Consider the following 14,349-nt stretch of genomic DNA (forward strand, 5'->3'; position numbering starts at 1 on the left):
AAGGATACCAAGAGAACAAAGGGATACTGGCTGAAAACACCCAAGGATAAGGGTGACTCCTGGCCTCAATGCCCCTCAAACATTCTAGGATGAGAAAAGAGGCTTGGAAACAGGTATCCATGGCTCAGATCCTCGCTATTCAGATGGCTGACATCTGAGGATTGTGGTTCGAAGCCAGCCCCAGCAAGAAAGTCTGTGAGACTTCTTTTATCTGCAATGAACTATCAAAAGCCAGAAGGAAAGCTGTGGTTCAAGTGGTAGAGTGCCAGCCTTGAGCAAAAAAGCTAAAGGACAGTGTCCAAGCCTTGCGTTTAAACTTCACTACTCCAGGCAGGCACACACACACACACACACACACACACACACACACACACACACACACACACACACACACACACACACACACACACACACACACACACACACACACACACACACACACACACACACACACACACACGAAAGAAAAAGTAAAGGCTTAGCATAGGGCCCTGAGGCGCGCGCGCGCGCACACACACACACACACACACACACACACACACACACACACACACACACACACACACACACACACACACACACACGAAAGAAAAAGTAAAGGCTTAGCATAGGGCCCTGAGGCAGAAGGAGGAAAGGGCAGAGGAGCAGGAGAGAGAAACTGGCCCAATTAAGCTGGCCTTCTGAGTGTTCAAGTTGTCCAGAGCCACAAGACCTCACCAGGAGACCAGTCACAGGAGTGTAGCGTGGCTCCTGGGCCAGGCTCACTGGCTTCACTCTGTGTTCTTCAGTCTGCCCCAAGCAAGTGACCATGGGTGTCACCTAGCCTTTCTTGGCCTCCGTTTCCTCTTCTGTAAAGAAGGGTTCCAAACAGTATTTACATTAGGATTAGATGAGCTCATCCACTTAGCTTAGCTCCTGGTCCACAGAATGACTTTTTTAGCTGACAAGCGGCATTTGGCTGGGGTAAAAGAGTCAAGAGCTTCCCCTTTCTCTGCCTCTGACTCAAACCTACGCAAACTATGTGACATCTCATCGTTCACCTTTAGTTCCTCCTGAGTGTCCCATTCATCAGAAGTCCTGCTGGCTTAAAGTGGGAACTTCAGCCTCTCAGCCTCATTCAGTGTCAAGTTTCCCCCTGCCTGGTCCAGAGCAAGCAGCTTTCTTCTCCCCCTCCATGCAGGAGCAGCAGTGATTGTGGCTCCTTTGGTTTAGGTGGGGGTACAGGTGGTGGAAAGGGCGTGGCTGGGATGGCCAAGGTTTTACTCAATTGTTACCATTATAGCTGGGCATTGGTGCCCTGCTAGGGGGCAGTCACTTCACAGGATGACCAGGTGGGTGACTGGAGATTTGTCTGACTCGTCCCTGAAGGGGGCAGTAGAATCACCTCAAGCCTTTTAACCCCTTTTCGCCCCCTGTATCCCAGACAGACTTTTGACAGTGTGCTGGTGGGATGTGCTTACACCCAGGCAGGCAGTCCTTATTCAGGGCCTTTACAGCTCTCTTTAGAGTGTGGGGTATATTTTATCTATCCTTATAACTTGGGGCCTCAGAAGAAATTAAGATAATAAGAGAAATATGTCCTAACACCTAGTCACAATAGAAAGTATTCGAGAAAACCTTCGTCATTGTTGTGTAGACACTGGTTGTTGCTATTGCTACCCCTGTTACCACTGTTGTTAAGAAGCTATGAGCCCCTGGGAGCCCTAGAGCATCATGGGGTAGTGGGGAGGGACTCAGTTCCTTCTACCCTGAGATTCACTGATGTTTTACAAGAAACCCTTGGGGAGGAGCATTATCTCATCCACAAGGCAAGTTAACATCCACATGTGCACACGCACTCACCTAGGTACCCATGCACATACATGCGTGCATACATGCATATGTGTGTGCATACATGCATGGAGTCACCTGTACCTTCACACAGGCTCCTTGGGCATCACAAGACCTGGACAGAGTACAGGTGATTAATTTTTAATTTTCGCCAGGTGGCTTGGGGATATAATTCGGGCCAGAAGGAGCATGGTCATGAGGCTCAGCCTGTGCCAAAAATGTATTTACTCCATGACACACGTGAACCAGGTGACAAGGGCCAGGGAAGCTGACTTTTTCCTGCTAGGCTGCTTGCCACATGTTAGGCAGTGCCAACCTACAAGTTGAGCAAGCCTGTGTGCATTTGGGAGCAGGACCAGGAAGACACAGATGTGGCAGGCCATGGAAGCATTTTCCTGTTCTAGTTATTGCTACCAGCGCTCAGCCATTCTCATGTTTTCTTCTATTGTATCAGTCATTGGGCACCACGATCAATGGAGATTTGAGTCAGGCACTTGGAATTCAGAAACCAACAGGATGAAAGCTTCTGCCCAAATATTCATGCTCAAACCGGGAGAGGGAGACACGACAGAGCCACCAGAACATAAATTCACAATGCTCAAGTCAAGCAAGTACTGTGTGGTGACAGGAAATGGAGAGCTACTGAGACCCTATTGTAGAGCGTGGGAGTGGAAGCAACCTTTTTGGAATCAGATATTCTAATACCATGCCCCAGTTTTGTGACCTTTTCCAGGAAACCCAAAGGAATAACTTAAAAGGTTCCACAAACTCCATTCCCACTTTGGACCTTAGGCCTTGTAAATTGTCTTCTAGAGGTCTATCGCATGAATTTATTGTCCTTAGCGTTGGCCTCTGTTCATGCAAATAGTGAAAGCTGGTGAGAGATTTGCATATGTAAATGCTCTGGGCATTTCCTTATATGGCTGAAGTCCTGGCCTAGGGCTTGGAGGTTTTGCAAGAGCTGGCAAGGAAGTCCAAGAGATCCTCTGCACACGGAGGTGACAATGACACGGATGCTGACGGGAACACAGAAAGCCAATACCAAGAGGAGACTGCGAGGCTGTAAAAGCTGCCCAGCAGACAGGGGAGGCCTGAGTACGTGGCTTGCATCCGTTGTGCCAGCCCTGCCCCTGTTCTGCCAGTGGCAGTCTTTGGGGATATTCAGCTCTTTCCCAAGGAAGCAGGAACTTCCTTCATGGAGACAGAATAATTGCCTGGTATGGCTTTACACAAGTCAAGTTCTTTCATTTCACGGAGACTGTTGCTTTCATTTTCTGGACACAACAGCTTCTGGGACGTGATTGTCCAGCCCAACCTGATTCTCTGTCATGATACTTCCTCTGCTGATGTCTTGTTTTTGTCCATCCCATGGACCCAAAGCATCTTTCATTTAGTGCCAGGGAGAAGAGGCAAAAGACTTAGTCTCTTCTGGTAATTCAAAGTGTCAAAGTGACTTAGATGAGACAGACAAACCTAAAAGACTCTTCTCTAGACTAGTCAGGTGACCCTGAGCAATGAGCATTACTGGGCCTCAGTTGGCTTGGTTATGATAGATAATGGGACATACTTTTAGGACAGCTCTTAGACAGTTGGGGTCTTTCACTAGAATCCTGTGCTTTTAGATCAGCATTTTATTTTTTTTTGTGGTCTGGGTGTACAAAAATTACCTTGGGATTCTATCAAGCTCAGTAGGTGGGACATGGGGCCTGGGAATCTGCATTTCTGACACTCCTCCCTGGTGACAGTTGTTGATGGGTCTAGGGACTGCACTTACAATAACAAGAACTTTTGGGGTTCTTATGGGGATTAGAATAATGGAAGTCCATGGAAATAATTGGAATAGTTCCTTGCCTCTTCCTTGGTGGGCACTGAATTGATGCCAGCCTTTTCTCCCTGCTTCCCTTAAAGTTCTAGAAAAAGGTTCCATGGGCTGAGGGGTTGGCTCAAGTGGTAGAGCATCTACCTAGCAAGTACTAAAGCCCTGAGTTTGATCCTCAACACTTCCAAGAAATGAAAAAAAGGGGGAGGAAAAGAGGAAAGGAAAGGAAAAGATAAGAAAAAAGAAGAAGGGGTTGGGGGTTTAGCCCAGAGGAAGGGCGCCCGCCTGGCGTGCGCAAGGCCCTGGGTTTGGTCCTCAGCCCTGGAAAAAAAAGAAAAAAGAAGAAAACTAGTCCATGGAAGGGAAGAGTTCACATGAAATTATTAGCTGCTCAGTGATAGAGTCATGGAAGATGAAACTGGAAGCGACCACAGAATTCTAGACAAGGACTCTTAACAAATGTCACCTCTCGTAGGCATTACTTCAAATTAGAAAGTCTTGGGCTCCAGGTGCTGGTGGCTCTAACCTATAATACTCTGGAAGCCGAGATCTGAGGATGGTGATTCAAAGCCTGGGCAGAAAAGTCCCTGTCAGACTCTTATCTCCAACTAACCACTCAAAAACTAGAAATGGAGCTGTGGCACCTAGTGGCAGAGAGCTAGCCTTGAGCATAGCTTAAGGGACATTACCGAGGCCCTGAGTTCAAGCCACAGAATCAGTAGAGAAACAAAAATCCCGCAGTGCTCTTGATGTTATTGTTTGACAATTACTGATCTGATGTAAAACTTCATTTAGATCTGAGGCCTGCAAAGATGAAGGGATAGTCCTGAGTGGTGTAACAAGTTTGCTCAATGGCCCATTCATTTGTTTCAATTATTCCTTAGGATGGTGAGGGACTGACCTCAAGAACTTTGAGGAGACCAAAATGCTGATGCTGAAGTCTCTTAGTAAAATGTCATAGTATTTGCATAGGTACATATGATCTATGACCTCTCATTTACCTTAAATCACCTGTAGATTTTGTATTTACAACATAAATGCTAAGGACTTAGAACCAGGTGCAGGGTAGGAAGAGTTGGAGGGAAATCATGGCACTACTGATTGCCAAGGGCCATCAGCCTGACTTTCTGCTAATGTCAACCCCTCTGTCTGCAGCAAACAGGCCCCATCAGTGCCACTCTGGTGATGACACGTCCCATCAAAGGTCCCCGGGACATCCAGCTGGATTTGGAGATGATCACTGTCAACACCGTCATCAACTTCAGAGGCAGCTCTGTGATCCGACTGCGAATATACGTGTCGCAGTACCCGTTCTGAGCCTCAGGCCGCAGCCTGGGACACTGCCGCTCACCAGCACCAAGGGACAGGAGAAGAGAGGAAACAAGAGCAAGAATGAGAGCGAGACAGACGTTGCACTTTTCCTGCTGAACTGTTCCAGAGGAGGCAGCCTGGTGTCCTGACCCCTGCCTTTTTTATCCTCTGAAGGACATCCCAGCTCTTATGAAACCGTTATCAAAAAGTATTATTGTTGGCCACCCTGATGTGAGATCATTGGTGATTTTCAAGGCCTTCAGTTTACTCCCAATCTTTTTGAAAGAAACATAGATTAGGTTGGCTGGGGTGTGAATGGTGTTCAAAGACTGTGAACATTGCTCTCACCTCTTCTACTTCTGTCTCTTGTTGCGTTGCTGCTTTGCAAAGGCCCAAGAGATTTCGGGGAATGCTGGGGCTAGCTAGTTTGCTTCTTGCATGTACGGAGAAGGCTATGGAAACAAACCACAACAGGATGTAAGGGTTTTTAAAGAGTCTATTTCAAAACTGTGTCTGGTATGTTCAGCTATAAAAGAGGTTTTCAGTGTTCTTAAATCTGTATAACTGTTTAATCTTTCCTTGTGCATTTTGAGTATTTTTTAAGTGCTAGAATTCTTTAAAAGGCCTCAGGCACATGTTAAGTTCTGTCTTCCAGTCCCAGCTTCCCCTATCTTTTATTTTTTTCTTGAGGACTCCTTAATCATGCTTTCTTTAGAACTTTTACTCAACTGGGTTGGAAGGCAGAGTTCTCCAAAACCGATTAAATATTTGAAGAGATCTTGTGTTTGGTTCATTTTGACACTGTAGATGATTCTGCTCTTAGGGTTGGTTTTAGTTTTATTTAAACTTGTTTATCATTTAGTGGTTTGGGAAGGGCTCCAAAGGGTTAGACTATCCTCCATGATGTTGGAAAGCTGACAGACAGTTGGGTAGGGGTGGGAGGGGGACAGTGAAAGGAGGAGGATAAAGTTAAAGTTAGGGGAAGCTATTGGAAAACCACTGACAATCTCTCTGTTATGAAGACTACTTGGAGGACTATCACAGGGAAGGGAGTGCCACCCCAAGTCAGTGCCCCTAAGCCTACCAGTATGGATTGATAACTGGTAGAGCTTTGAAGGAAAAACCAAGAGTCACTTCCAAGACTGATGTTGATCTTCAGTAGGGCCTGTGCATCAGGATTTTGTTGTTGGTGGTGGTTGTTGTGGGGCTTGAACTCTGGGCCTGGGTGCTGTCCTTGAGCTCTTCAGCTCAAGGTAAGCACTCTACCATTTGTGCCACAGCACAACTTCCCATATTCTGGAGATAAAAGTCTCACGGACTTTCCTGACCAGTCTGACTCTGAACCAAGATCCTCACATCAGCCTCCTGAGTAGCCAGGATTACAGGTGTGAGTCACAGGCACCCAGCACATCATGATGTTTAAGACTAGTTATAAGGGGCTGGGAAGGTGGCTCAGTGGTAGAGCGCTTGCCTTGCATGCATGATGCCCTGGGTTCGATTCCTCAGCACCACATAAGCAAAAAGGAAAAAGCCGGAAGTGGCGCTGTGGCTCAAGTGGTAGAGTGCTAGCCTTGAGCTGAAGAGCTGAGGGACAGTGCCCAGGCCCAGAGTTCAGGCCCCACAACTGGACCCAAAAAAAAAAAAAAAAAAGATTAGTTATAAGCCAGGCATTGTGCCTGTAATCCTGGCTACTCAGGAGGTTGAGATAGGAGGATTGTGGTTCAAAGCCATCCAGGCACGAAAAAATCTGTGAGACTCTTATCTCCAATTAGCCACTAAAAACCTAGTAGTGGAGGTGTGGCTCAAGAGGCTAGCTAAGGGACAGTACCTGGGCCCTGAGTTTAAGCCCTAGAACCAGCACCAAAACAAAACAAAACAGAAAACCAACAAATACTAGTCATTATTGACAATGCCTCATTAAAACCCCTAGATGCCAGGTGCTAATGGCTCACACCTGTAATCCTAGCTATTCAGGAGACCCAGATCTGAGGATCACAGTTCAAAGCCAACCTGGGCAGGAAAGCCTAGGCACTGTTCCTGATCTGCTTGTGCTCAAAGCTAATGCTCTACCCTTGAGTCACAGCTCCACTTCCAGCATTTTTTTTTGGTAACATAACTTATTGGAGATAAGAGTCTCATAGACTTTCCTGTCCAGGCTGGCTTTGAACTGCGATCCTCAGATCCTCCAGGGTAGCTAGGTTATAGTTGTAAGCCACCAATGCCCAGCTCGTGAGACATTTTTTTTATTGTGAAAATACCTTATAGAGGGGTTACAATTACATGGGCAAGATAATGAGTACATTTCTTATCAAGCATTGTTGCCTCCTCCTTTGCTTCCCCTTCCCATCCCTTCCCATCTCCCTCCCCCCTCCCCCGCTACTTGAAAGTTGAACCCAGTATCTTCACACAAGAAAAGCAGCCAATACTGTGAAGCTCAGAGTTGTGGCCTAGTTGCTTCAGTTTAGGTTTTCTCCAGCCACTGCATCCTCTTTGCCCCTTTATTGCCCCTACCCATTCCAGTTGACAAAAGTTTCAAAATTAAATTGCATCTTGTGTTAAAAAAATATTTTAAAAAAGCCAGAAAATGAAATGGTACTGTGGCTCAGGTGGGAGAGTGCTGGCCTTGAACAACAAAAAAAAAGCTTAGGGACAGCACCAAGGCCCTGAGTTCAAGCCCCAGTACTGGCACTAAAAAAACCTAGAGAGAGATGGACAGATGTGGCCCTAGCCACCTTGCCCTCCCCATCTTTGTAGTTCCCTACAAGGGTCCACATCCTTTACCTTATCAGGAACTTGGGATTTTCCTCCTTCAAAAGCTTTAGATGCACAGAGAGTTGCTAAGAGCATTAGCACAAGTCACAGGCTGGAGAACAAGGTTGGGGCTACTGCCTTCCTGATCCAGCCCAGGAGCCATGGGTTCTTTGAGGAGTTGAGGCTGAGTCCGTAGGATCCATTTATGGATGCTCCCATCCTACCCAGTGGCAGCGTCTTTATTAAAGCCCCCACAGTGGCAGGTGTTGTGCTTCAGACCTCAGGGTTAGAAGACAGTTTGTGGGTCCTTAGTCACTGCAACATCTGCGTAGCTGCAGCCTGCCTTTTTCTCCCTCACACCAGACCCTCAGTTCTCGTTCGTTGCTTTTTTTCTCTATCAAAAACTAAACACATGCAAACAGGTGTCCCAAATCTGAAGCTCACAGAGAAAGGATGAATTCCTTCAGACTTACCAATGCAGCCTCCTTTGGGAGAAAAGGCTGATAGGCACCTGCCAGCCTGGGGCACCCCCCTGTGCAGGGAGACTTTAGGTGTTCCAGGCAGGGTAAGGCTTCTGTGAGCTCTGCACTAACCATGTAGCCAGAACAGTGGATGTGGGTTGCACACAGTACAAGGTCAAGTTTCCTTTCACTTCTTACAAAGAAGGTCCAGAAGCTCTGTGTTGGTGGCGTCAGGATCCATTGGTTTCTGAGGTGCCACATTTGGAATCAAACTCAAGACCCTGGGGCTTGCATTTGACTTGCATATGTCCAAATGTAGCTTCCTGCTTCTAAGAAGAAAGAAAAAAAAGACACAAAGAAATTTCATAAAAGCAGGCTCAGAGAGCTTCTTGGACCAGGATTGCTCTTTCAAAACATGAGCTGATGAGTTCAGTGTAAATGAATCAGAAGCATGTGGGATCAATTTACCTTCAAATACACTTGGGCCTAAAAATTAAGGGAAGAATGGCCTGGGGCAAAGTGTGTACTGTGAGGCCAAACCCAAAACATTTGGGAAAGAGTTCCAGAGGTTTTCAGAACCCAGTGCCTTTTGCTTCACTTATCCAACCATTCACTTGGGAATGGTTGGATGTGTGTGTGTGTGTGTGTGTGTGTGTGTGTGTGTGTGTGTGTGTGTGTGTGTGTGTGTGTGTGTGTGTGTGTGTGTGTGTGTGTGTGTGTGTGTGTGTGTGTTCTTTTTTTTTTTAAACAAGGCTGGGAAGAAGACTGCTGTCTGAATTCCAGCATTGTGCTTCAACATGGATCCCAGCAACCTGGCTTTTAGGGGACCCTATTATCTCTGTGTTGGCTGTGCTGACCCTCATCGAGGATCTGGACTTGAGCTTGTCAAGGATGAATGGGGTATGGTGAAAGAGGCTGTGGAGTAAGAGCTGGGCACCTGCAAAAGTCTTTGTGCTATCACGTAATCTGTGAGTTCCACACAGATGAAAACTTCCATTCAGCTCTTTCTAAGTTTTGTGATTCCTTGAAATGTACTTTGGGGATGACAGCCAGCATTTCCATTAAACTATAATTTTAGAGTTTCACAGCTGTGTGCCAATCATAACACTTCTAATTGGCACAAAATCCACGTACCTGTTGCCTCTCAGACTTGGGTAACACACTTAGAAAATTTTCTTAGGTAACAGCCTTGGCCCTTGGGGTGTTATTTACCCAGATGGTGAAAGCATTTAAGTAGGTCTGATTACTTCATTTTTTTTAGTGGTTTTAAATGTATTTTTGTGGCCTGGGTGTTAAGTGTAATGTGCACAAATTGTTCCTCCTGAGCCAAAAAGGTCACCCAGAGAAAGAAGGGGGGAGGGGGAGAAAGAGGGGGAGGGAGAGGAAAAAGAGAGGGAGAGAGAGAGAGATGCCATGACAAAGGAGCAATTATTCTTTGGTGTTCCCTCTAGCCCAGTTGAAATCCTGTTTGTTAAAGGTCTTTGTCTTAAGGGAATACTTGGGAATCAAGTTTGCTTGCGCTAGTTGTTGGAGTCAGAAAGATGAATCAGGCAGACAATCCACTGATAACACATTTCTCCAAGGACTTATGCAACATCTGAAGGAAAATAGCAGCACAGTATAGTAATTTAAGTTAGATCTCTGTGTGTGTGTGTGTGTGTGTGTGTGTGTGTGTGTGTGTGTGTGTGTGTGTGTGTGTGTGTGTTGTGTTGGTTGTGTGTGTTGGTTGGTACGGGGCTTGAACTTAGGGCCTTGAGCTCTTTCTGGCTTTTTCACTCTAAGCTGGTGCGCTACCTCTTGTTCCATACTGCCAGTTTTGGCTTTTTCCTGGTTAAGTGGAGATAAGAGTCTCATAGACTTTTCTGCCTGGGCTGGCTTTGAATCTCAGTCCTCAGATCACAGCTTTCTGAGTAGTTAGGATTACAGGCACAGGACACCAGTGCCAGCTTAGTTTGATTTTAATAATTTTCAGAGATCTATTTTATATCACCGAATTTCTTATGAACATTCATAGACATGTTTGAAATTTAGAGTAAGATCCTTCTGCTTAGAACTATTAAATACATTTAGAGGAAATACAAAAACATATGAGGTAGAACATTTCTTTTTGATTTGGTGTGCATGTACTCTGAAATGCACTATTTTCTTTCCTCTTGTAGAGCAAACACTTAATAGAGCTCTTCAATAGTTTGGAATTGGTCAGTGCTCACCAATCACCAAGAGATACACAGATTTTTCTTTGTGTTAATATTTTTGGGCTCAAATTTCTTAATGACTTTGCTTAACAGATGGTTGCTATCTTCACCAGAATCCCTCAGGGTAACTAAAAGTTACCATATATATGTATATATGTGTATATATGTGCATGTATACATACACACATGCACACACACATATAATAGCCAAGAAGCTCCAGAACAAAGGAAAAAATAGAAGACAGATTTATCACTTGACTAGCTTTTCTGGAGATGACAGCAGCCAGTCAGATTCTATGACTTGCTAATTGTTTCTAATCATGAATCTCAGCCAGAAACTAGCAGAGAAATAAGCCATAAAGTAGATGAAAGGTTTTAGCCCAGGAATGATATATTGAGTTGCTTTTTGTGGTATAATCTCATAGAGGGGAACAACATGTAACAGACCGCGATTAGCAGTATTGGTTTCAGGAATTTGGGATATTCTTGAACATTAATATAAAAATGAATATGTTGTAATTAGATGTTAATACCAAGATCCTCATGATATCCACTTATCAAGATTTGATAAATTATTCCCATTGTTCTAAGGCTAGAGAGCTATTGGATAGCCTCATTTCACTAATTGTAGGAGCATGTAGCTGCTGTTCTTCATGAGGGAGACTGCACTCTCTCAGCCCTTTCTGATCTTTAGTCACTCCTTTCATCTAAGATCAACTGCCTTCATTCCAACACCCCTTGTCCAGGAGCCAGACTATCCCCACTCATTCCCAGAAATTCACTGCTCTGTCTTTCCAGCACTCCCTTTGTCCCCAGTCCATTAGGCTGTCTAGCAGCATGACCTGGTGCCTGTGTCTTCCTAGGCATCTCTGTAAATACAGGGCAGTGCTGAGACTCCAACAGTCTCTTTGCTAGTAACAAACAATGCTTAACTTTCCTTGTAGAGGGCAGTCTGGCATGCTGCACACATTCAGATTGCAGAATTAGTTGTCCAAACTATTCCCACATGTCAGTACATAGTATGCTTGCACAGACAGCAAATCCACCGACATCTCAGCAGCTGGCTCACTCCCTTTTTTCTGTTGCTGTCACAGAAATCTAGAGACTGCTATTCTAGGACATGGTAGCAAAGCTGAAGGGTAGGAAGGTGTGTGCAGAAGACAGAAAACGTGAGCAGCTTTGCTCTATGATCACGCATTGATGCAATAGCTGATCCACTCCAGTGGAAACACATTAATCCCTTCATGAGGGCAAAGCCCTCACCTACCCAATTCCTCTTAAAGGTCCTACTGCCTCTCAAGAGGAGTTTTGGAGGTTTGTCTCAAACCACATGCAAATTATAGCAGTAATTTTCAGGCAGATACCACTTTCTCACCAGTGAGTTGCTATTTGTCTATGACCTAAAGCATGGCCTTGAGTTCAAGTGTAGGTGGCAAGGGCACTGGGAAGACCACTGTAATTGGAAAACTGGAGGCCTGGGTATGTATTCAGTGTGGGGTGGTGGGAGTTGAAGACAGATTATTCACTTCTCCATTCACAGACTTTCCTGCCTTCAAACCTTGATCCCCAGATCTTAGCCTCTGGAGTTAGCTAGGATTATAGGTGTGAGCCACCAGTGCCTGGCACAAAGCTATTTTAACTGTTTTTGTTCCAGGAATTGGACAGCTATTTGCTCAATCTATAAGATTCTCCTAGCCCTTTGCTACCAAAGAACACTCACAAATTTAGATCTAGGTTGGTGTCCTTTCATGAGAATTTAGTCAGATACTCCCTGGCACCATGAGAGACAACACAAACCACAGAGGCCAAAAGTATGTGGCAACTCATTAGAGTCCAGACAGAATATACATCATTGGCAAAGGAAGGAAGGCTTCAGAGGTCTTGTATGCAGAGCAGATGGCCATCTCTCTACTTTAAGAACTGTGATGCATACAGACTCCCATGTGGTATTCTGGGCTTTGAAGTTAATTAGGATCATGAGCAACTGGCCACAGCATGGGCAGCTCTGGGAGCCACAAAAGCACCCCCCATCTCTCCCATTCTTTCTACCTCCCTTTCCTTATGAAATGTAGCTTCAACACTTCACATGCCAGTGCTACTTCACATGCCAGTGCTACTTCACATGCCAGTGCTAGGTCCTAAACCCTGACCCTAAAGAGATAGTGCTTTTCTTTTTCTCCATAGTTCTCTTTTAAAAAACTTAACTGTTGGGGGGGTGGGGGGGAGGCTGGGAAGGGATGGGAAGGAGAAACAAAGGAGGAGGCTACAATGCTTGATAAGAAATGTACTCATTGTCTTGCCCATGTAATTGTAACCCCTCTGTACAGTATTTTCACAATAAAAAAATTTAACTATGTAACCTGAGGGTAGGTTTGGAAGAAGGAAAATGGGGGACAATGATGGAAGGGGTGACATTGATCAAGATGCATTGTACTCATAATATGACTTATGGAATTGTAACCTCTTTGTATAACTACTTAATAATAAAAAGATGAAAAATGAAAATAAAACTTAACTGTTAGTTTGTGTGTGTGTGTGTGTGTGTGTGTGTGTGTGTGTGTGTGTGTGTGTGTGTGTGTGTGTGTGTTAGTACTGAGGTTTGAATTCAAGGTCTCATGATCTTGATTAGCTTTTTCTGCTTGCAGGCTGGTAGTCTACTACTTGAATCACACCTCTGCTTCTGGCTTTTTGCTGGTTAATTGGAGATAAAAGTCTTCATGGAATTTCTTACTCAGGCTGGCTTTGAACTGTGATCCTCTGATCTCAGCTTCCTGAGTAGCTAGGATTATAGGCCCGAACCACCAGCCTCTTGTCCTTTTATCTCCTCACCTCACTCTTTCAAATGCCTTTTACTTATAACCCAGAAGTCAGTTTTGGAACTTTAGCCTATGAGATCTAGGTCATGTGACACCTCAGGTCCAGGGAATTCCTAAGATCTTCCATATTTCTAAAAACTCCCACTGGAGGTTGCGGGGGAGGAGGAGACTTTATTTCCATGGATACCTTTTATTCCAAATTCTGAACTTCATTTGAATTTTTAAAATTCATTTCTTCACCACTACCACCCCCCCTCACTTTGAGACCCCTAACCAGTGAATTCTAACATGCTCTACCATCTCTTGCTTGACTTCCACAAAAACTAAATGAGCAGCGTCCTTCCAAAATTCATGCCCAGCTGGAACATGGGAAATAGAGTTGGCTGTATAATGAGTTGAATTAAGATGATGTCGTACTGGAAGTATATAATCCCTAAGCTCCATGAATGGTATGCTTATAAGAAGAGAGAGAGCACATAGAGATACTGAGAGAGGAAGAAGCCATGTGAAGATAGAGGCAGAGTTGGAATTGCAGCTATGAGCCAAGCGCACCACGGAGATCTAGGAGCCACCAGAAGCCTAGAAAAATCCACTTACTTCAGGCCAGACACCACCCTGTTTGAGCTAGAGCACTGGATATTTAAGTTCGTTTTGGTTTTGAAACCAGGCTGTGCACTGAGAATAGATTTCTAGCCTTAGTATTAATTGGTTTAAAGAACTCTGTATTTTGATTTTTGGCTTCGGAGAAATAGTCTTACTAGGTTACACGAATATTTTGAAACTCAGTCCTTTTTTTTTTTTAATTCAATAAAAGTTTGCACAAACAATGCCTCCCACAGGAGAAGCTTATGCCAGACCCAGATGTTTAACACATTTGCTTGAGATACTAGGGTTCGTGGCCTCTTGTGCTTATAAACCAAAAAATGTGAGCCCATAGAAATGATATTTAATAAGTAGGCGTGCTGCACTTCAACAAATGTTTCACAGATATGTGTATGTGTGTGTGTGTGTGTGTGTGTGTGTGTGTGTGTGTGTGATTTTAAAAGACATTCAAACACAGAGTTCAGTGAGAATCTGAACTCTAGTTTCGATTCAATTCTACTTCAATTACCCCACAAAAAATGCTCAATTTCTTTTTTCCATTTTCCTCTTTCCCCTCCTCCTCG

General features: G+C 44.7%; 1 protein-coding gene and 1 long non-coding RNA gene across 2 annotated transcripts in view; one reads left to right on the forward strand and one right to left on the reverse strand.

The window, feature by feature from the left end:
* The window catches only part of LOC138831483 (fibulin-5), a 69,961-nt gene extending 64,224 nt beyond the window's left edge, over positions 1–5,737 (forward strand). The window contains exon 11 of the mRNA XM_070028544.1: positions 4,805–5,737. Coding sequence (XP_069884645.1) covers positions 4,805–4,966 — 162 coding nt within the window. The 3' untranslated portion in view covers positions 4,967–5,737. The remainder of the gene's footprint in view (positions 1–4,804) is intronic.
* Positions 5,738–8,443: 2,706 nt separating this feature from the next.
* LOC138831484 (uncharacterized) overlaps positions 8,444–14,349 on the reverse strand; it is a 36,025-nt gene continuing 30,119 nt past the window's right edge. The window contains exon 3 of the long non-coding RNA XR_011373338.1: positions 8,444–8,501. This is a non-coding gene — a long non-coding RNA (uncharacterized lncRNA). The remainder of the gene's footprint in view (positions 8,502–14,349) is intronic.

This window comes from Dipodomys merriami, unplaced genomic scaffold, assembly GCF_024711535.1.
Source record: "Dipodomys merriami isolate MVZ:Mamm:240054 unplaced genomic scaffold, mDipMer1.0.p SCAF_198, whole genome shotgun sequence".
NCBI classification, from domain to species: Eukaryota; Metazoa; Chordata; class Mammalia; order Rodentia; family Heteromyidae; genus Dipodomys; species Dipodomys merriami.